The 25,086-nt window shown below is 36.7% G+C and overlaps 1 protein-coding gene across 2 annotated transcripts in view; it reads left to right on the top strand.

Annotated features, from left to right (window-relative positions):
* hk2 (hexokinase 2) overlaps positions 1-25,086 on the top strand; it is a 95,203-nt gene that overhangs the window by 23,251 nt on the left and 46,866 nt on the right. Inside the window, exons 3-6 of one of the 2 annotated variants that reach the window (XM_067439452.1) lie at positions 1,182-1,330; positions 4,708-4,827; positions 4,933-5,028; positions 19,552-19,651. In XM_067439452.1, coding sequence (XP_067295553.1) covers positions 1,182-1,330; positions 4,708-4,827; positions 4,933-5,028; positions 19,552-19,651 — 465 coding nt within the window. Of the gene's footprint in view, positions 1-1,181; positions 1,331-4,707; positions 4,828-4,932; positions 5,029-18,164; positions 18,303-19,551; positions 19,652-25,086 lie in introns of those variants that run through there. The other variant, XM_067439453.1, reaches the window with a different exon arrangement.

Here is a 25,086-nt window from a genome sequence, read left to right as displayed (position 1 = left end):
GTGCCCCAGTGTATTTTATGAAGAAGGACTCAAGGGAGCACAGAGGTTCATTTGAGTTGTGTGTCGCTGGCGGCAGGGAGGGTCCCGGGTGGATCAGATGGAGGTGTCTGTGTCCAGGGGGGTCTGTTGGTGGTGCTCACTGGCAGCGCTAGAGCGGCTTCCAGACCTAGACCATAGTGTCCCTCCACAATAACTGGATTGCCTGGTCTAATCGGTTCATCACTATCATGATTTATATTACTTTGAATTACTAATGCTAACATTACATCTATTATTATTATTACTGTTATTATTATTATTGTCATGTGTATTATAGCTAATGCTATCACTACTAGCTATCACTACTCCTATTACTATTAGCTACTATCACTACTATTATTACTATTAGCTACAATCAATACTACTATTACAATTATTACTGTCACTACTACTGATACTTTTATCTATCACTACTATCACCATTACTGTTACTACTGTTACTGTTATCTGTTATCATTGTTTGTTATGAATACTAACTCAAGTATAAATGTATTACTATTACTATGAGCATCTCAAATTGTCCTTGTATACATGGACTGCATTTATATAGCGCTTTTAACAGACCCTATGGCCATCCAAAGCGCTTTACATATTGCCTCACATTCACCCATTCACACACCGACGGCGATGTCAGCCATGTAAGGCGCCATCCAGCTCGTCGGGAGCAGCTGGGGTTAGGTGTCTTGCTCATGGACACTTCGACACTTGGTCAGGTGGAACCGGGGATTGAACCACCAACCTTTTGGTTTGTAGACAACCTACATGAACCACTGAGCCACTGCCGCCCCAATACATCTATACGTGGATATGTGGTTTTCCTCTCTTTGTTATTGTTTTGTTTTTCTATCCACTATACGTGTATGTATGTCTATGATCACTTGCATTGTATAAACTACTATAATTTGTTAATTTGTTTATTACTCAGTACCTATTTGTGCAAATACACTGTAAAAATATTACTATAAAATACAGTGTAACCCTTTATTCAAAAAATACTTTGTTTTGATCTTTTGACATTGTCAAAACTTGGACTATTTGTAAAATATTAATGAAAAATATTCTCAAAACATGACTGCTTTGTTCTTGTAATGTTGTCTGTATTCTTGAAATCTGTTCAAAATTTACATTCAATTTGTTTGTAGAAACGGGTGACTTTCTTGCCCTGGACTTGGGAGGAACCAATTTCCGGGTTTTGCTTGTCAGGGTGTCCACTAATGGGAAGCAGAAGGTGGAGATGGAGAACCAGATCTATGCCATTCCCGAGAACATCATGAGAGGCAGTGGCACTGAGGTGAGGAGTGTGAACGCAAGCCTGTTTTAGTCATTTAGCAGACGCTTTTATCCAAAGCGACTTACAAAAAGGGGAGAGCAATAGAAGCAACAAAACAAACAAGGCCAACAACCTGCAAGAGCTGTGAGAATTCTCAGTTAATCGAGCACAGTACACAAACTTTTTTTTTTTGTTGAGACAAACAAACAGAACATTTAACTGGATAGTTAAGTGCTAGTCTTTATTGTGTGCATTTGGAAAAGATGAGTCTTAAGATGTTTTTTGAAAATGGCTACAGACTCAGCAGCACGAATTGAGATCGGCAGGTCATTCCACCAGATGGCAACGGTCCAGGAAAATGACCGTGAGAGCGATTTCATGCCCCTTTGGGATGGAACCACGAGGCTCTGTTCACTCGCAGAACGCAAGCTTCTTTTTCAAGCAAGTTTTATTCTTGCTGTTGCTTGTCTTCTGTTTTTGAGTCTTTCTTACTCTGGGTCTAGCTTTGCTAAGCACATATTCATGTTTAAAAACCTGTCTGTGAAAATTCTTATGAAGGTAGTTCTTATCTTGAGTCGTAATTGGGTGGATACATTTAAATGGATAAATCACCTAAAAATTTTAATTCTGTAATTTACAGACCCTTATTTTTTCCAAACCTATACAACTTTATATCTCCATGGAACATAAGAGATTTTAAGAGTAGACAAAATTTTGACAGTAAAAGTCGATGGTTACCAAAACTAACAAATTTCTTTTGGGTGAACTATCCCTGTTCTACAGTAACAACTATGGTTCCCTTTCAGTCGGTCACGTTCGACGTACGTCAGAACTGAACCGACGAATTGGGATCCCAATTCGTCGGTTCAGTTCTGACGTAGTGTTGTCAAAAATATCCATATTTCGATATGTATCGATACTGGAATATCTGAAACGATACGATTCTCAGTTTTTACAGTATAGATATCAGCTGCGCTCTCCTCTCTGACCGTCAGCGGGTTGACACACACCAGCATATTCTCACTCAGCCCGGTTAACCTCTGAGCACGGCGAACGCACGTTCTGCTGGACTTTTTCCTCATGACAGTGTGTTAGTGTTAGTTTGTGATCGGTCTGAATTTCGCGCGGGATTGCACATAAATTAATTCTACTAATCCCCGCAGATTTCGTGCTCACATCTGAAGCGCACACACACATAGCCATGCGTCCGTTAGTCTTAAAGGGACCGCAGTCATTTGTTATTCAAACTACAAAAAGACAAACGATCAACTGCTCTTCACTGATCAACTTGTGTAACTTTAATAGTTTCATCTATACGCTATTGAATTTTTTTACAAAGAACATTATCAAATGTTGTTTTAAATGTAATTACTATGCATTTTTTTTATTCAGTTACTTATCTGAATGTTAGACCTACCTGAAAAAATAAAGCAGTCTATTTAATTTGTATCTTCTATTCTATTGCATTTATTTGTGCTATTGTTTGTAATATGTTTATTTGTTCTTATTTTATTACTGTTTAGTCGTCTTTTTAAATTCAATTTACCGTTTGAAATCAAGCTTTCTTGTGCTGTGTGTAAGCTATTGCAACACAATTACCCCATTGTAAAAAATACATTGAGATAGCAAAAATTTGTGAGATAATTTTAATAGTAATTGATCAATAATTGTTCAAATCAAAACGATGCCCAACCCTAAGGAACATGCTGGCCACATGAATTTTTTGTAAAAAATAACAATGAATAATAACAAGTTCTGTTGTCATATTAAGCATCTTATCTTATCTTATCTTTTTTTTTTTTTTTTTTTTTACTGTGGTATCGATTTAGTATCGATATATCGATATTTTAGTCTGGTATCGTATCGAAGTCATAATTTTGGTATCGTGACAACACTATTCTGACGTACGTTTTTATCATATACATGTTCTGGTAAGGGTTCTACATAACTTTTCTGAAGCTCAAACAGCAGAGCATGGCACTAGCAATGCAAGTGTCATGGGTTTAATTCCCATGGAAAACAGGAAATGATAAAAACGTGAATGTGTATCTTGAATGCAATGTAATTCGCTTTAGATAAAAACATTTGCCCAATGCATTAATGTCATGTAAATAACAATCGGCCAACCACACATATAGTCTAGAGGCCTAGGACTAATTTACAGTATGTAGTCAGCTTTCATTAACATTAGAGTAAGAGTAAGAACATTTATTGTGCATATGCACCTGAAAGTTTTTAACATCTAAGAACAAAGTAAATGAGACCCACTGTATCTGCACATAAGCATTTAGCCAATTACCCACAACGCACAAGCGATCTGTTTTTATCTCTGGGCCTGTATGTAAAAACACACCATCTGTCTGCCTGAAATGACCAGTTTCAGCAAAGGCCAAATGAATGTGCATGATGTTACTATTTTAAAACATGTAATGCATATTTTTTCTTCTACACTTGTTAGACAATTAAACACATTTCATATAATTAAATCCTAAATATAAAACAGATGTATCCGTTTGTTTTATATCTTATATTTTTTCCTACAAATAAGCTTGGTTCCATAAAATAATGCAGTCAGTTGCATATTACTGGTTTAGTAAACAATTTAAAGCAGTTTGAGATACTACAACAAAACTTATATACTTATATACTTATATACAAAACTATATCATAATAATCGTATACACTGGCAAAAAAAAAAAAAAAAAAATCGTATACACTGAAAGAAAAAAAAGCTAATACTAAATAAATAAAACGTTGTGCTGAATAAAAATACAAGAAAGTGCCTCTTAGGTGGCTGGGAACTGAAACATAATACCAAACAAATTTCTTCCCTCATACTTCACCCTTGCTTCTACGTGTTAGTTTGGCTAGTGTATGTGTTCACTGTTTGAACTTCAATCATTGCAATTTGGCCACAAGAGTCCTTTATAAGAGTGCATGACCAGGAGGTGGAAGGTACATTTGGAACCCAGCTGGCAGATGATGATGAGTTGCACCTGGTTCCTCACATCCCATGGCAATATGGCTTTGTAATTTCAATATGGAATCTACGTCCCGGGGAGACTGCACAATGTATTGATTGTATGTCCCCCAGTGGATTTCTACATAGGAACTTTTCACTTTAAAAAGCGTCTCTGATGCTTGTTTCCACTTTAGTTAAATTCAAAAAGCTTTTTATTTCAAAACAGTCATACCGTGCTTATGATTGTAGCTAGTCTCCAAGAAATGTCATACTTAAAAGATGAAAATATCGACACCTTTGGACTAACTTGCACTTGGTTCTTGTACATAGACTTGGTCCACCTAGTTTGCTATTGAACATAGTGGGCTATATTTATACATTTTGGCATTTAAATCAGTCTTAAAATGAATCCTGTCTTTTCTTTTTTTTTCTCCAGCTCTTCGATCATATAGCAGAATCCTTGGCCGATTTCCTTGAAAAATTGGGCATCAAAGAGAAGAAGCTGCCTCTAGGCTTTACCTTTTCATTTCCTTGCCAGCAGACCAAACTAGATGAGGTGAGATAAGCGAGGAAAAATATTTAAAGGGGGAAGAAAACACTAAAATGTTCAGTTTTTAAGTGAGAGTGCCATGTTTCTATGGTTGCCCTTTTTTCTGTACAGAGTTTTCTGGTATCATGGACCAAAGGTTTTAAGGCGAGTGGAGTGGAGGGGAGAGATGTTGTGGGTCTTTTGAGAAAAGCCATCAAGAAGAGAGGGGTGAGTATAACGAGCCAGTGTGTCATGATTTTACGTGCTAAAGCCATTGAATAGGCCCTGTCCCAAATGGAACACACTTAATTTGCACTTACTTACAAGGGCCACTGCGTGATTGTGAGGTCCACATGGCCGTCTGGTGTCTCATTTGTCATTTTAGGTGTCTTGTGCGCGCCCCCTTTGAGGTTAATATAAGCCCCTTTCACACTGCACGTCGGACCCACAATATTCCCAGAACATTGCTGGGTCGCCTTCTGCGTGAAAGAAACCACGTCCCCGAATTGATTACCGAATTTAACCCGGGTCGGGGACCTAGTAACATTGCGGTATTTGACCCGGGACGAGCGCTGTGTGAACAAAAGCCAAAACTAATGCCGCAACGTGTACGTACTTATCGTGTGACTCCTAGAGCTTGTTTTTTCAATAATACAACCCTGCAGTGCCAGAAGAGCTAGTCAGTGTTTTAAACGCAGAGAGTGTTCGTTTACAAAAGAAACTAAAAGTAAACAAGCAGAAATGTGCGCAAACTGGACACAAGTCGAGATCACGGAGCTCCTTACTATCCGCGCTGAAGCTAAGATCGCTCGCCATTATACGTCACATCCGGATGTCACGTGTCAACTCGATCCGGGACCGTTACGGGTTGTGTGTGAAAGCGCACATATTACGGTATTTCACTGGCAGTGTGAATAGGCCAAATCTAGCGGCCCGGGAACAAATGCCGCGTCGCATTATCTGTGTATTTGCCGGAATCGCAGTGTGAAAGGGGCTTATGTGTCCTCCATGCACACTTTTGCTGCATCCGCACTGAAGCGAACTCCGCAGAATTTTTATTCCCGACAGTCAAAGCAGCGTTACATTGCGACAGTGCGGACACGTGGGAAGACTGCAAGTGTTTATGGTACCATTGGGGACTGGCCCATAGTCTTTCTTGTTCAGTCCCACAAATGCTTAAAATGTCTGTAAGGCAATATGTGACCCTGGACCACAAAACCAGTCATGAGTCACATGGGTATATTTGTGGTAATAGCCAAAAATACATTGTAGGGGATAAAATGATCAATTTTTCTTTTACGCCAAAAACTATTAGGATATTAATAAAGATCATGTTCCATGAAGGTATTTTATAAATGCACTCCTGTAAATATTTAAAAAAAGTGGGTGGGTCCTCTCTCTCTGAAAATGTTTACTGGAGTATATTTAATTTACATTAAAGAACAAATATACTGTGTTGTTTACTAAACGACTTCATTTGGACAACTGTTAAAGGAAGTGTATGTAAGGATGTGGCCGAAACTGGTACTTCAATCACTTTCAAATGACTGTAGAGCGGTGTATCCCCTCTCCCCCTCACCCCTGACTAGAGGTTGCCAGATTGGCTGCAGGATCAGCAGGTACGTTTGTAGCTGCAGCTGTTGTAACTAGAGCAGATCTGGCAACCCTGATGCAGAAACACTACTGACTTCATGATTGGTCGATAGGTGTAGGGTGGAGCTTCAGGCCAAAACACAACATGTCAACATAAACAACAACTACTGCTGTCAGTGATATAAGTATTTGAAATTAACATGACTTCTTAATGTCTAGCGACATATCAGGGCCATTTTATGATTCATTGAAATACATTTCTTACATACAGTTCCTTTAAAGGCGATTTTCTCAATATTTAGATTTTTCTAAATTCCAGATTTTCAAATGGTTGTATCTTGGTCAAATATTGTCCTATCCTAACAAACTGTACATGAATGGAAACTTAAAGCTTATTTATTCAGCTTTCAAATGGTGTATAAATAAAATAAAAAAACCTTATGATTGTAGTCCAGGCTCACATACATATAACTGTGCTTCTGCTTTTAATTTAAAAATGTTTTATCAACTGAATCCATTGGCAGATGTGAATACACATTAGTAGCATATACACTACCATTCGACTTCCAAAAAGTTTGGGGTCAGTATGAAACTTTTTTTTAATAATATTCAGCAAAGATGTATTAAGTTCATCAAAAGTGACAGATTTTCTTTTACACTGAAAGTTTTTACTGTTTCAAATAAATGTTCTTTTTAAAAAATCGAACGTTCTCAGGCATAAAATCAGCATATTAAACTCATTTCTGAAGGATCATGTGACACTTAAGACTTGAATAATGGTGCTGAAAAGTCAGCTTTGCATCCCAGGAATCAAATTCCTTTTAAAAAGTATTACAATTCAGCTGTAAAATATATTTTAAATACTTTTTAATGAATTTTAATACTATTTCTACTGTGTTGGCTGTCAGGGCTCTGTTACAGTGAGAGAGCAGGGAGGTGATAGTTTATTAACAAAAGGCACAGCCCAAGATAGGTGAGGCAGAACACAGTTCAAACTGTGGCAGGGTGCACATCAGGAGAACAGGCTGTTTAGGGATGAGCCAGCTCCAGTTGCCCAAGGCAACAGTGGAGATAAGGCAGTGGCTCAGGGAACCAGAGACCTGGCACGAGGAGATGAACGAGTCGACTGCCAGGTCAGGCAAGTGAGGGACCAGGCAGGACACAGGAAAGAAGAGCCAAATAAAAACGGGCAAAACTATAACCAGAGGAAATAAATTGAACGAGAAATATTATTGGATTTAGAAAAGGAAAGAAAAGACAAAAGAAATAACTAACTTGGAAACAAGAAGTCAACATCATTTATTTCTATAAGTAAATGTCTGGAACTAAAAATAAATGAAATAAAACAAGACTGCAGGAAATGAAAGAGAATAATATATAAACTGATAGCAACAAAATTTAAATCAAACCAGACTGAAATTTGACTGGGAGAAAAAAAACAACAACAAAAAAATTGAAACTAATGAAATAAACAAGGACTAGATAGGGGGGTGTGATAACGGCAAACAAGGAGAAGGGATGAGAGGAGCACATGAGCAACACAAACAAACAGAAACATGAAACAAAGACAAAATTCAACTCACATAAGCCCCTTTCTCACTGCACGTCGGACCTGCAATATTCCTGGAATATATTCCTGGAATTCCTTCTGTGTGAAAGCAACCACGTCCCCGAATTGATTACCGAATTCGACCCGGGTCAGGGACCTAGTAATATTGCGGTATTCGACCCGGGACGAGCGCTGTGTGAACAAAAGCCGAAACAAATGCCGCAACGTGTACGTAGTTATCGTGCGACTCCTAGAGCTTGTTTTTTCAATAATACAACCCTGCAGTGCCAGAAGAGCTAGTCGGTGTTTTAAACGCAGAGAGTGTTCGTTTACAAAAGAAACTAAAATTAAACAAGCAGAAATGTGCGCAAACTGGACACAAGTCACACATCCTTGCTGAATAAAATTATTGATTTATTTCAAAGAAAAGAAGGAAAAAAAAAAGATTGACCCCAAATTACTGACCAGTAGTATATATTGTTTTTATAAAAGATTTCTATTTTTACATTTGGTTTTTTTTTTTTTTTTTTTTTACTTTTTATTCATCAAAGTATTATTAAAAAAGTATCACAGGTTATGCAAAAATATTAAGCAGCAGAACTGTTTCCAACTTTGAAAATGAATCATCATATTAGAATGATTTCTGAAGGATCATGATCACTGAAGACTGGAGGAATGATGCTGAAAATTCAGTGTTGCATCACATAAATGGTCATTTAAAGTATAATAAATTGAAAACCAATTATGTTAAATTGTAATAATATATCACAATATTACATTGTTTCTGTATTTTTGATCAAATAAATGCAGGCTTGATGAGCAGAAGAAACTTCTTTCAAAAACATTACAAATAGTATTGTGTGTCCACACATTTGGCCTGTACTGTATTTGTATAGCGCTTTCCCCATTACATGTGGTTTCATCTACATCTAAAATGCATACATCTACATTACAATTAAGAGTAATCTGTTATCAGAGGTGACTGTGTCTAAGTTCAGGCCTCCAGACTTTGAGAGCAGTGGCATCAGTGCCACTAAGTTCTACAGATGGTGGCGCTAGAGGAAATGTATCATCAAGTTATTTTAATAATACATTGTTTTGCAGTATTATAAATGCAGTTACTGATAATATTACATGTTGTACATTTATTGGGAATTTAACAGTGAAGCACTGAGCTGAGAAAATGATCTTTTATTAACAACAGCCAAAAACACATTTTTATCCACGAGCCATACTTTTTTTCCCATATATTAGGAAAGGGGAGGGGAAATGGCTAATAAGTCAAATAAGTGCTCCTCTGACGCCAACTACTGTTAAAGTGGTCATTTCATTTTTTTTCATGTTTGCCACAAAGAGTTTGTTTCCCTATACCTTTAAACTTTTAGTTTTACAAATAACCACATTAAAGGAACACTCCACTTTTTTGAAAATAGGCTCATTTTACAAGTCCCTTAGAGTTAAACAGTTGAGCTTTACTGTTTTTGAATCCATTCAACCGATCTCTGTATCTGGCCGTAGCACTTTTAGCATAGATTAGCATACGTCATTGAATCGGCTTGGACCATAAGCATCGCACTCAAAAAAATGACCAAAGGCTTTTTTCAAAACTTTTCCTATTTAAAACTTAACTCTTCTGTGGTTACATATTTTACTAAGACCAACGAAAAATTAAAAGTTGGGAAATTGTTTTTAGGCCAATATAGCTAGGAACTATTTTCTAATTCCTGCTTAGAAACTTTGCGGGCGTTTTGGTTGCAGGCGGAATGATATTGCACAGCGCCTGAAAATAGGCGAACTTCCGTCAACATAACCAACGTGACAATCTGCTTGCACAGAGAGCGTGCCTTGCAACCCTGGAGATGTTTGTGAGAGATGATTCAGAAGATATTTACTTTGGTGCAGAAGATATTTACTTTGGTGTACTTTGGGGCTTTGATGGGACAAACATTTTTTTGGCGGCCACCAATTCATTTTCAATGCAAGAGGAGACACGCTCTGAAGCCTCGGCACAGAACGTAACATCACTATCGTAGTATTTTGTACCATACAAACTGTGTAGATAAACAATCCCAGCAATTCCACATTCTATTTTAATCAAACTATACACTATCTCACAAGAACTCTACAACAAAACTACTAATGTTATATACTGTATAAAGCAAATGGCCGTGGAAAACCCCCACACTCAGTGATTGCATTCACAGGTAACAGCTAAAGTCAACAGCAGTGCTGTCTGGTTGTTCAAGCTAACTAAAAATCGAAACGTTTAATTTTCCATTGGTCTTGGTACACGATGTAACTACAGAATAGTCAAGTTTTAAATAGGAAAAATATTATCTTTGAAAAAATAGAAAAATCTTTTTGAGAGCAATACTAATGGTCTAATACGATTCAATGATGTATGCTAAGCTATGCTAAAAGTGCTACCGTCATATACAGAGATCAGCTGAATGCATTCAAAAACGATAAAACTCAACTGTTTAACTCTAAGGGACATGGAAAATGAGCCTATTTTAAAAAAAAAGGGTGCTTTCACATCTCTAGTTCGGTTCATTTGGTCCGAAACAAGGGCAAACAATTATACATTGTTGCATTTTTGGTTCCTTTTCACACCACACTGATTGCTTTGGTCCGAACCAGTTGAAACGAACCAAAACGCAAGCACGTGACAACATCCACATCACTCATTGGCCATGGCGTATTTCCTAAACTGCTTTTCGATTGGTCAGAATTTATGTGTGGGAAAATTCCAACAGTAGCAGTATTAACATTAAGTGACATGGCATCTGACGCACAGGAGCCAATGGCACATGTCGCGACACACGCAGTGGCACTTCCGGTTCTCATTGGCATATGTCAGTGGATAGTGACATGTGTCGCGACACCCGCGGTGGCACTTCCGGTTCTCATTGGCATGTGTCACTGACACTGTCACGAAACGCTGACACTGGCAGTGACACTGAGTCGCGGAACATGTCGCTGTATGTGACACTCACTGGCAGATGAGTTGAACAACTATACTCACGTAATTGTGGCACAAAAGCCAAAATAAATATCCTATTTTCGTGACTTTTTTCCCCTCTTAAATAAATGTTACTTGTTAAATTTAGTAATATGTGTTAGTTTGTGACAAGCAGTATCTGAGTGGCATGTGCCACTGAATGATTTATGCAATGCCAATATTGGTGCCAATGTTGTTGATCACGCAAACTGCACGTCCTAGAAAACACGTACAAACCATCATAAGTCATTACAAGCATCCGTTACTGTAGTAAAGCTTTAATTTTGCATCATGCTGCACGCTCTCCTCTAGGTGTCAGTATAGCCAGCGCAAAGATACACCATAACTTAAGACAGTTGAGGAACATTAACGTTAATTAATTAACATTAACATCAGTGGATAATGGCATGTGTCATTAGAATGTGTGGCATGTGTCAGTGGATAGTGGCATGTGTCACTGACACTGTCACGGAACATGTCGCTGTGTATTGTGTCCATAGGGTTGTGTCACGTCCAGTTGCCTACACATGCTGCTGTCTGCCATGGTGTGACGTTTAGGGAACTCCAGAAGGAATGCGTTCACATTTTTAAAGTTGTGTTTATTTCTCATTACATAATTCCATAAAATTAGTTGTGAAATATTAAAGCCATGACTGAGTAGGCCTAAGTATGCAAAAAATAAATTTGATAAAGTATTTACAAATTTGCCTTAACATATCATACTCTGATACTATCAGATACTGTTTTTGCTACCATCAAACTTGCAAACAAAATGTCAAATGCACCACCAGTTGATGTTCCTCAACTGTCTTAAGTTATGGTGTATCTTGCGCTGGCTATACTGACACCTAGAGGAGAGCGTGCAGCATGATGCAAAATTAAAGCTTTACTACAGTAACGGATGCTTGTAATGACTTATGATGGTTTGTACGTGTTTTCTAGGACGTGCAGTTTGCGTGATCAACAACATTGGCACCAATATTGGCATTGCATAAATCATTCAGTGGCACATGCCACTCAGATACTGCTTGTCACAAACTAACACATATTACTAAATTTAACAAGTAAGATTAACATTTATTTAAGAGGGGAAAAAAGTCACGAAAATAGGATATTTATTTTGGCTTTTGTGCCACAATTACGTGAGTATAGTTGTTCAGCTCATCTGCCAGTGAGTGTCACATACAGCGACATGTTCCGCGACTCAGTGTCACTGCCAGTGTCAGCGTTTCGTGACAGTGTCAGTGACACATGCCAATGAGAACCGGAAGTGCCACCGCGGGTGTCGCGACACATGTCACTATCCACTGACATATGCCAATGAGAACCGGAAGTGCCACTGCGTGTGTCGCGACATGTGCCATTGGCTCCTGTGCGTCAGATGCCATGTCACTTAATGTTAACACCGTCTCTCCAACAGAAGAGGCAAAGCCAGCAAACTATAATAACACTATGAAGAGACGACTGCGCAGGCTAGTTTTGTCCCTGGCCATAATCTACTACACTGTGTGTATTTACCACAGTATGCAAACAATACATTTCTATAATGAAGCGCGGATGCGACGTGAAAACAACGTTCTAATGCACTGCAAAAGGCGAGCTCGCATCACTCGTCACTTCAAGAGGAGGCGTGCATTAATTATTCTTAACTGACATGCTCATCTTCCTGAAAATATTGCCAACGATCTATCAGGTAATAATATCATGCACACAATGTCAGCGCAGCTAACTACGGCAGCTGGTTTAGTCCAAAAATGATCAGTACTTTTGCAGTTGGTTTTGTACGAGGTCGGATCACGCTCTCACCACAAACGAACCGCTCCAGAGTTCGTTTGAAAGCTTCCCACTAAATCTTGCAGTAGCGATGTCATTAATTTTGTGGTGAATTCAAACGCTTTCTCACTGGTTCTCCCAGCGCTGTGTAGTTACGGTTTTGCGTGATCGAGATCGGCCGTGGATTGCGCTGCGATGTCCATTATTACTCCAAGCTGATAAAAGGTCCGCACAGCGTAGCTCAAATGGGTAACTCGGTTCCGTTCTGCTTTCAGTAGCTGTTTGATGTTTCTCACATGTTACCGAAAGGGCAGCTCTTATCAGTTGTTCACCGTGGTGGTCTCACCGGTGTGAACTCTAACCCTCAGGAGAAAAGGTTGCAAATATTCTGTATTTCTGAAATGTACAGACAAGGCCGTCAGTGCAGGACCCTGACATAGACTGCCAAGTTTTATTTAAAAGCCTATTTTGCCAGTGGTGAAGGGTACTAAGGTACCCCTTAGATATTTCTGAGAGCAAGGACTTGTGGTTGTGTGTTTCAAATCGCTTGTTAGCATTTCCACTTATCTCAATGGCACTGGGCTTGAAATTTTAGTGGGGTCTCAGGGCATGCTTCTTCGTGAGGTTTATTTAATTATTTGTTAGCTTATTTGTTTTTCCAAAATAATCGTTTGAGGCATCATCACACATGCTTGTTGAAGCTTAACTTGTCACACTTTTGGAGTGCGCAAGTGAACGCGGTAATTTGCATGGCAATCATGCACAAAATAAATGAACCATGCTTGTCATGTTGCACTGAAATTTGGTTGAAATTTGGTCCATTCAGTTTGCACTGGAACTAATGCCTATAAAAGCTGATTCTATACGTTTCCATTAACCATGGCATAAATATTAGGGGGTGTTGTACTTGCTAGTGTTTGTAATTGGGAGGTTACCTGTGTTTTAATGTTAGTTAGTTCAGCCAAAAATGTAATTTCTGTCATTAGTTGAAACCTGAAAGGCAAAAATGTATTTTTATTTGTATCTTTGCTCTATTGTATTTATATTCCTTGCAGTTTTATTATTTCTTCTTAATTTATTTCTTCGTATTTGACAGTAGTCCTTTCCCCTCTGAAACAGTGACTGAGTAATGTGAACCATTACACCCCTATTGCAGGTATAGCAAACAATTTGAAGATTGCTCGAGCACATGTCTGCATACAGTTTGTATGCTATTTACACTAGGCTTGGGCGGTATCCAAATTTTGATACCGTCAAACCTCCTCCCTATTTTACCTCGGTATACGGTATTACCGTGAATAATTAAAACATTATGATGTAAGGCTCAGACAGCGTCAACAAACTGTTGGCTTGGCTTATATATATAGGCCTATATTTTTATTTTATTTTTTACATTTGAGCCCCTGCCCCTGAGAAACTCTGCACGTTTTATGCTTACCGTTATGAGACAATTGTCAGACAATTGAATTTTTTTTTTGTGAGTCCCATGTCCACTTGATTTTTGTGGAGTTCATGCTTATTGCTTACATTGCCAGCTGTGTGACAAAAGGCTTCGGCAATATTACAGCATAGTCCGAGGGTGCGCTCGGTTTTTCATCCACGCAGCAGTGAGTGGATGGTGGTTAACGGATATGCGCCCTTAGGTTCAAGGTATTTCCATCTCTCGCGGTCATCTTTTTGTTGCACAATTTGCAAATTGCCTCGTCTGTATTTACCGTCAAAACCCAAAATACTTCCAAACTGCAGAAGTTTCGAGACCGAATAACTCAGTGCCCGACTCGCCGTCTTTTCCCCTCTCTCTCTCTCATCCACGCTGTCACAACAACGGATACACATATTTAGGCATTTAACAAATAAATAGTATTTAATATGTAAATAGTTTAATTAGTTCAACTTATTAAATATTTAATAATTAATTGTTGATCAGCAATATGTAAGTTGATCTGAATTTTTTTTTTGACGGTTTGACGGTATTGAAACTGATACCGTTGCTATTTTTAGATCCCGCGGTATACCATTTTACCGTATTACCGCCCAAGCCTAATTTACACCAAGTGTTAATAGCAACTAGATTCTATTTACACTGAAAATTGTGATGTATTCTGTTTAAACCATAGGAAAGTAGCCGTTTGTTGCAATATAAATAGTATTTTTCATGTAATTTATACTTTGTTTTGACAGATACTATTTGCACCTCAGTATTGTTGTACATTAATAGGATGCAATAAGAATATAGTGTGCAAATTATTATATTTTTTTAAATTATTAAATGGATGCCGCCTTAAAGGAACACTAAAAGCCCTCCCTACACCTACCCAACTCTACACAGTAAATGCTTTTATTATTATTAAACATTTCATTAGGCACTTTATTTCCACATTTAGAACAATTTTGTAATTTTTATTGAATATAAATGCCTTTCCGATGTGATTTGTAATGAGAAAAGAGAGAACAGCAAGCTCTGCAAAAGGCAGATTCGGACCTGTGTTGTTCACATCAAAACAACGATCCGTTAGCCGTACACCTTATTGATTGCGCCACTGAAAACATTGAATTACGAGTGTTAAAAAAAAAAAATCTTGTTTGGCACAGCCAGGCATTGTTAGGCGCAGCTAGTGTGAATAGCACTTGCCAACAAGGCACGCTATTTGCACCTGGTGAGAATAGACACTTTCCCTTGAGCTTTTGATAAATAAAAGGTCATGCAATATAAGAAATTTGAGAATATCCTGTTAGTTTCAGAGCTGAAAACTTCCTCGTTAGCCAAAGAAAAGCTTTTATTTACAGAAAACAAGCAATCTCAGAATATGCCACTCCTTGACGTCACCAAGTGTTAATAGCAACTAGATTCTATTTACACTGAAAATTGTGATATATTCTGTTTAAACCATATTAAAGTAGCAGTTTGTTGCAATATAAATAGTATTTACATGTAATTTATACTTTGTTTTGACAGATACTATTTGCACCTCAGTATTGTTGTACATTACAGTTTTTCTCAATTGCTAAAACACTAAAACCCATCGGCTGAACAAATTTCTCAGTTGCCTGAACTCATTTATCTAATTGTGCAGTCTGTTTTCAATACCTTAAACCATTTCACATCATAAAACACAATTTGCAGATCTCACTTAGACTTTTCAGCAAATCTCTAAACACATTCTCATTGTCAAGACACATACTGCTCTCTAATGCACATGCCTTCATACGGGTTAACACAAGTGGCAACAATCAAATACAAATAGAGAACACAATGTCATTTAATGAACACAACCACTCAAAACTGATTTAACCTGTTTCAAATGATGAGACACAACTAATATAAGTACAGTGCATTGTAGGCTGTATACTGTACAATTAACAAGTCTTATTGCCCTGAACATGTTGCTTTCCATTTCTTTATAGTACTGACTGCTCAATAGATTTTGACTGGTTGCAGGTTCATATCAACAAAGAACAAGTATTACAGTATCACAGAAACAAAGGACAAGTTTGTGAGATGCAGAGTACAGTACTGTAAAAATCAGACTAATCTAATGAAAATGCATATCTATAGCACAAATTGTATTTATTGTGTGATTTATATGCCAAAATGAGTTTTTATGAGCATATGTTACGCAGTTTTCGTGTGCATATGATATGTCCTTTATATTGTGTTATGTGCACGTACTCCAAACAACTCAACCTACCCAATGGGGTGACAATGCAAATCATATGCACGTAGAAAATAATTGTGCTGTATAAATCGCACAATAAATACAATTTGTGATGTATATGCATTTCATGAGAATGAGTTGGTAAAAATAGGGCTACAAGCAAGAGGAAGAACAAAAAAATGCAAAGCAAAGCAGAGTAGCAATAATTTCTGACCAATTTTGAGCTACTATGATGAAACATGTTTTCATTCATCACAAGACAATGACAGAAAAATATGAAATTTGTTTTAAGATTAAAAATTTACTTCTGCCTGAGAACTTTTTTGAACAATGTGTTTTCTATTTTTTGCTGTATTGTTTTATTGTTTACTGATTGCTTGATAGTGTTTATCATTTTGATCACTTTGTTTATGATTTGAGAGCAGTGTTTGATTTTGAACACAGGTAAAACTGTTTTGAGGCGAAAGTTTCATTTTGCAAGAGAAGTCAGAGGTTTTGTGAATAGTGCTTGAAGAGGAGGTTTTGTGTTTAATGGTTTCAGAAAATGGAGCAAGGTTTCAGAAATAGTGTTTTAGCAATTGAGAAAAACTGTAATAGAATGCAATAAGAATATAGTGTGCAAATTATTATATTTATTTAAATTATTAAATGGATGCCGCCATAAAGGAGCATAAGATGAACAACACCTGATTCTGTAGCCCCGCCCACCGACTCGTACCTGACATGACATAAGCCTACATAGAGCTAAACCTGATCGAACTTCTAAGCAATAAACATGCCGCATATGCTTCATTTGGATTCCAATATTATGACTGCATGGATAAACTTTATTTTGAATGACTATCCAGCTCTCGTGGGTAAGACATTGCACATTTCTTCCTTCATTTTACCACTTGTTAATTTGTAAACAAGAGACTGGATTTGCAGACAGGATAAGAATACATGAATGAAGCAACACACTAATGTGAGTAAAAACTAGAGGTATTTATTTGTATCTAGATTAATCTAAATTAATTTAAAAATTAATCTAGATTAAAATGATTCATCTGAATTCTGATGAAGACTTTCAGAATGTGTGTGCTACCCTCTCACATACGTTACGCTAGGGGTGTAACGGTACAGATCGCTCACGGTTCGGTTTGTATCATGGTTTTAGGTTCACGGTTTCGGTACGGTTCTGTATTTACTGTTTTCAGGGAAAAAAAGGACAACTGTCAAATAAAAATAAAGAAAATAAGAACAAATAACTTAAAAGCAACACACAAATAAATACTATCGAGCAAAGATACTAATAACATAAACAATGCTTTTCAGGTTTTTCAAGTAGGTCTAACATTAGTTTTTAGGTATAGAAATTGAATAAAGTAATCAAATGTAAAATAATTGCATATTTCACTGTTTAAATTAAAGATTAATCCTTATTAAACTTACACAAGCTATTCAATCAAGAGCAGTGAGTGATCTTTTGTTTGACAGACAGCAGTAAAGGCTACTGCCCCTTTAAGACGCAATGCAAGGATATGTGTCGTCTTTCTCGACTCTCTTCACTTAAAGGGGTCATATAATGCCATTTTTACCAAGTTAATATGATTCTTTAGTGTCTAAATGAAAACTTTGTAATATACTTTAATTACAAAATTCTCATTAGTATTGTAAGAAAACACTATTTTTACCTGGTCAAAAACAGATGTTTTCACCAAGCCATTTCAGTGCATACGGCTTTAAATGAAGAATGGCCCCGCCCCTCTGTTCGGTGGGGCTGCGTGAGGAGTGTTGCCATTAATAACAGAGGCGAAACGTGAGTCTCTGAGGACAGATCATAGACCGTAAAAAAGATAAACTCTATCAATTCGAACCGGAGTCAGACTGGGACAAGACGACAGCTCCAACGAAATTCGACATTTAAGGCTAAACAGGACGTTTCTGAATGGTTGGTTAATGTAATGTCACTTTGATCTATCTTTATGTACTGGCAGGGTAATGTTAGCGCAAATGCTATGTGTTTACTGATGTATAAGTTAGTTCATTGACAGATTGAGGTTACACCTAATGCCAACATAAAGCATTATGTTCAAGTTATAGCCCATATTAAAGATGCGTCATAAGATGTGAGATGAGCCGCGGTGCAAGTGCACCTTTTGCACGGCACCCCTGCTCACGTCAGACCCAGCTCCCAAGTCCCAACCCAACTTATAGATTATAGAGAATAGATTAACGGCGTTATTTTTTTTATCGCCCGATAAGAGTCTCACTCTTCTCCGATAACGGCCCACCACTATATGTGTTTTTTTATATGTGATAGTATTGCTTTGTTACATATGTTTTTTTTGTTTTTGTTTTTTTATTTAAAAGGGACAATGCACATTAATTAACATTTTTTGTTTTACACTAAAATGTAGATGCGCCAGAGTTAGCTATAGAGAGCTAATTTTCATCTGTAGTCCCTTGGCAAGTTTGACATCTATTGTGTGTTCGTGTCAACAGAACGTACCTTAGCATGCTGTCACAGGCTGGAGAATCCTTTATTTGTTGGTTCATTGCGATTCAGGATCAGACTCGGGTATGTCGGCCAGGGCTCGCAAAGCCCAACGTCTCGGGGCTATGTGTTTTCCAGATGGGCTACCAAACGTAAGCACGGCCTGCTGACAGGCTATCTTAAGTAGTGAAATAACATTCCTTTCTTGAGATGCGCGGTTCATGCTCTTGACTTGATATTTGAAGGAAAAATACAATCAGAGAAGTTTTGATCAGTCTGTCTTCAACGCACTTGGCGTGTGTGCATGCGCGTGTGTGTGTGATGCACGGTTCACACTTATATCCACCAATCGGGCAGGCCAAGTATTAAAAAAAATTAATAAAAGAGCCTTAAAACCAGGGTAGAAAATAGCCTATTACATATGTATTATGATGTTTTTGAATGTAAAAAGCACATAAATGTCATAAATTGACCTCAGATAACAGTATAAAAAAAGCCTGTTCATGACACCTTTTTTAAAATCTCCATAAGGTGTAGTAACAGAATCTATATTAACTGTGTAATTAATACAAAATCCATTAAAATTGCTGTAATATATAGCTTCACATGCTTTATTTATTCATAATACATGCTTCATGTGCTTTATTTATAGATGTTTCAGCTTGTTTCAAATACCAAGTAAACATGTTATTTTTCTCTGCAGGATTTTGACATTGACATTGTTGCTGTGATCAATGACACCGTTGGCACCATGATGACCTGCGGCTATGACGACCATCACTGTGAGATTGGCCTCATTGTCGGTGAGTCAATGTCTTAATTTTTCACTCATATTCTAGTTGATATCGGTGGGAAATATCAGCCAGGGTGTCAGCAATTATTATCAGGCAAATGATCTGCTTGGTGTGAATGAAAGGTGCTTTATTCAGACACAGGCCTTTTGTTCTGTCATTTCATTTGTTTAGGTTATTGGTTGAGGGAATTCCAAAGCACACATTTCAGGCATTTTATATCCCGTTCAGGCCTATTATTATGGCTTAAAAAAATAATGTTGGCGGCATCTTGACAATTATAATCCTCACACTCCACTCAACAAACTAATTGTTTTGATTCATTTTCCCCAATAGTGCGTCAGATATGTGTAATTATAGAGGCTAGAGCAGATGCTCCTTGAGTTTTTCACAGCAACTTTTTGTTCCATGCACAGCCTCAGTTGTTAATATACTCTCTAATTTGTACACACTTTTGACACTTTTCTTAAATTAGATGACACTTACAGGGCTAAATGTATTCTTGGTGATGTGGAAAACAGCTGAAGAGTGAGGACAGCTGAAAAGTGTGAAAGTGGTGGTATGAAGAAAATCGTTCTAGAATTGAATATACACTGTTTATTGTATACATAGATACAAATACAGAGGAACATTTTAAAAGCATTGTTGTTCATTTTAAACTTTAATATTATAGTAATGTACCGGCTGACAGGGTCAAATCATTTTGATGACAGACTTTGCCTCAACCATTTCAGAATGCTCAAAACTACTTTTGAGACCCTGTACAATAAAATTGGTCTAATGGCTGTTTCACACCGAAAGCGTGAGCAGCGCCTGAGCAGCGCTTCAGTGTAACTACACCGTCACTGCAGCTGCAGACCCGCGAGAGTATTCACACTGGAAGTGTTTGTACAGCAGCAGCTACCGCAATGCTAGAGCCCTATTACATACTAAAAGGAAAGTTAATTATATTTTCTGGCTAGTTTACTTTACTTTTTATAATCATAACCATACTTTCACCCAAACTGAATCATTAAAACAAGTTTAAAGGTAGGCTAAATCTTCTACAGATATTTTTTATTCTCTGTTTTCTTTAATGACATACTCCAGTTACTGTTAAAACACACCACACGTGCTTCTTGTGTGCATTTTGAGCACTTTTTGTGTGATATTATATTTATTTTGTCCATCAAAAGTGTGCTTTCACTTTACACCGTGACTGCAGCTGCTAGAGCCTATATAAAAGAAAGTTTATCATATTTTCTGGCTTGTTTACTTTATTTTTTATAATCATAACCATACTTTCACCCAAACTGAATAATTAAAACAAGTTTAAATGGGTAAATCTTCTACAGATATTTTTTGACATACTCCAGTTATTGTTAAAATACACTACACATGCTTCTTGTGTGCATTTTAAGCATTTTTTGTTTGAAATCATATTTATTTTGTCCTTTAAAAGTGTGCTTTCACTTTAATTGAGCGTCAGGAGCGCAGCAAAAATAGGCTCACCACCGAAACCCCCACTTCACTGCTGCTCACGCGACGCTCCTGCTTGATGCTCACTCGCTGCTCCTGCTCCCGGTGTGAATGCACTCATTGATTAACATGGGCGCCGAAAAAAATATGCGCTGCTCACGCTTGCGGTGTGAAACAGCTGTAATGGTCACTCCAGTTATCTACTCGCATACATTAATGAGGCAAAGTCACATGAGTTTTTTTGTTCATATTAGTTTAAGCACATATTTTCTTAGGTTATCAGAATTCTACATTAATTGAGTGCACAAGTTTCCTATGCACATTTTTTTCAGGATGTATGCATATCTTGTTGTTTCATCCAGAGATTTTTAATGCATTATACCAAAATTTGCATAAAAACAGGGGGATGGAAACATAGCCATTGTAGCAGTAGGACAATTGACGACTTCTGAGGAGGCCAGAAAACCTGAAGGAGATCAATTCAGATAGATCAATGTTAATTAAAAGACACTGAAGGGATTTGCTTTTTTATATATTACTCAATATTATTTCTGTGAAATAATCAACAATAATACGTTCTAATAATCATTCGATTAATCGATTATCAAAATAATTGTTTGTTGCAGCCCTAGTGCTGGACCAACAACATGTGAAAACTAATTTGTTCATTTTACTCAAACTCATTGCCTTTATTCAATTAAGTAACCATTACTTAATTCCATTAAATTGATCTTGCTTAAATTCAAGTTTTTTATAAAAACATATAAAACAGATATTAAACATAAATTTAAGGTACATTTAGAACTGATAAAAATGTGTGATTAAATTGCAATTAATCACGAGTTAACTCATGACAATATTCGATTAATCATGATGAAATATTTTAATCGATTGACAGCCCTAATATATATATATATATATATGATTTCAAAGGAAGGGAAGTAATATTATATATATATATATATATATATATATATATATATATATATATATATATATATATATATATATATATATATATATATATATATATATATATATATATATATATATATATATATATATATAATATTACTTCCCTTCCTTTGAAATCAGATAACTGATTTCTTGTTGCATCACTGCATTAATAGGAATAATTTTTCAGTAATGTGTGATGAAGTTCCAAGTGCCCAACCATAGGGAACACAAATTATGTTAAGAAGAAGTGGGGGAAATGAGTCAAAAGTCTAATAAAAATTGCCCCACCTCAAAATCACTTTGCCCGGCCACCCGGTTGCTTTGTTTTTTTGTTTTTTTTTGGGCAAAATGGTACTCAAACCAGTCAAGTAATGTGTACAAATTATTGGACATTAAGTAAAGTTAACTAAAAACTCTTAGTAAGAACAGCTTTTGGATTTAACAGTGAAGTTTGTATGGTAAATATCGCTATATAAATAGAGGTGACTTGACTTGATGAGAAATGCTGACAATTTCAAACCATGTTTTTGAGACATTGACATACAAACAACAATAAAAACTTGATTTATTTACCACTCATCTTTTACATAACAAGGGCCGTGTACTTCCTCATAGTTACTATCATGCAAAACGGGAAAGTTTTGTATATTTGAAGGCAGCAGGTTTATTTTGATTTCGATACAGTGTTGAGAGACAATAGGAGGCTTACTGATGGCTGGGCTAATAAAACAAGCTTACCCAAGGCTTCCCCTTTCATGTTCCACAAAGCCAGACCAGCACTGTTGAGTGTGCAATTGATATAATATATAAAGATCTAATGAAGTAAATTCCTCTGCATGCACCTTTGAACACGTGTTTTTATTATTTAAGGATTTGCAGGAATCTGTTGAGATGGTGCTTAGAAAACACACAGACTGCAGTGGATTTTAAAGAGGAATTGCATTGCAGAAGATGTGCGTTACTTTGCATGTGCATGCGTTTTAAAATGTCAACAGAAAGGAGTGGTGTTGTCACAAATCATGACTTGACTGCACTGTTCGAGTAATAGTAAAAAATGTAATGTTATATTGTATCAAATCACCAGGATAAAGTTCAGGACAGACACACAACATGCGTCACACACTTTTGCCATTTTTTTGAACTTCCCAGTTTTGTTATCTGCTTTAGTTCACATATGCAAAGCAGAGACGACCAATAACCATTCTTATAATGGGATGTGATGATGGATTTGTATCACTTCACTCGGCTAGACATTTTAATGACTTTGGTTTCTTCTCATTGGATAAGAGTAGGGTTGGGCATCGTTTTGATTTGAACGATTCTGATTCCGATTCTTACTTTCGATTCCGATTCTTTGAGGGGTGGAGTCAAAACATGTCACATCGATATTCAATGCTATTTTCAATGCTACGGGGGAAAAACGCTGCATTTACTGTCAATTAGATATTTTTTATATAATTATTTTTTTTGTCTGTCTTTTGAAAGTCTAGGCAATCAAAAATTTCTTCTGAAGAGATCACTTTATATGATAAAGCTTTTAAGCTTTCATATATAAACATTGATCAATTACTATTAAAATTATCTCGCAAATATTTGCTAACTCATTGTATTTTTTACAACGGGGTAATTGTGTTGCAATAGCTTATACACAGCACAAGGAAGGTTGATTTCGAATGGTTAATTGAATTTAAAAAGACGACTAAACAGTAATAAAATAAGAACAAATAAACATATTACAAAAAATAGCACAAATAAATACAATAGAATAAAAGATATAAATGAAATAGACTGCTTTATTTTTTCAGGTAGGTCTAACATTCAGGTAAGAAACTGAATTAAAAAAAACGCAAAGTGGCTAATTAAATCATTAAAGTTACACACGTCGATCAGTCAAGAGCAGTGTGATCGTTTGTCTTTTTGCAGTTTGACTTTGAATAACTGCTGTCCCTTTAAGAACTGCCGCACTCATGGATCCTGAACACTGTTTCCTGTTACTCATTCTTCATTTCTTCCTGAATTGTTTACGACTGTGTTTTACATTAATACTCTTCAAAATGTGCACTGAGAATTTTTGTTTGAGTGTATTTGACCAATACTAAGCTGGAAAAAGAAGCAAATATTTGCACTTGTATGTCAGAGGCGGCTTTATTACGGTATGTGTGTGTGCTTCAGATGCGAGCGCGAAATCTGCGGGGGTTCGTAGAATTGTTTGAAGTATGTTCCATTGAAAAGGATATATACATAGCACTTGTGATTTATAATTTTATATGCAATTTTAAAGGATCCTAATTTTGTTTTGGAGATCTCCTAGAATAGATCTACATGCATCCAAGGTCAAAATTACTTTATAATAAATGTGTTGGGGGCACATTGATCCATTTTAAAAACATAACCCTATGACTACAAATTCACAAAAATATTATCTACTACTAACAACTATCATGAACAAATACTTTCTGATAAATTATTCTTAGAAATTTAAACATTGTTGAGCTATGGTCTGAATATAAAATGAGAAAGAAGGAAATTTACTAGAACAAATGACAACAATTAAGAAAATAATGAAGGCATAGTTACTTTTTTGTCCATTTTTTTTCCTTTGAAATCTTGGTTAACGTCACTGTCTTTCTGTGCATCATAATAACTGATTGTGCTATCGTGTTCATGATCAGACGTGTATTGTTCTTATTTGCACAAATATATTATTATAATATGCCCAAACTTGAAACACACCTGGTTCGGATATGACCTGGGATCCGAGTGTTGTTAAAGGGTTAGTTCACTCAAAAATTTTTAATTCTGTCATTAATTACTCACCCTCATGTCGTTCGACACCCGTAAGACAAATGAAGATATTAGTGTTGATATCTGATGGCTCAGAAAGGCCTTCATTGACACCAATGTCATTTCCTCTCTCAAGACCCATAAAAGGCACTAAAGATGACGTTACAAAGCCCATCTCACTACAGTGATTCTACAATCATTTTATGAAGCAATACACCCGTCGTCAGAAATTATTTCTTGGTCTGGGC

This window comes from Pseudorasbora parva, chromosome 3 (genome assembly GCF_024679245.1).
Source record: "Pseudorasbora parva isolate DD20220531a chromosome 3, ASM2467924v1, whole genome shotgun sequence".
Classification (NCBI taxonomy): domain Eukaryota; kingdom Metazoa; phylum Chordata; class Actinopteri; order Cypriniformes; family Gobionidae; genus Pseudorasbora; species Pseudorasbora parva.
This window is presented reverse-complemented; position numbering and strand designations above follow the sequence as displayed.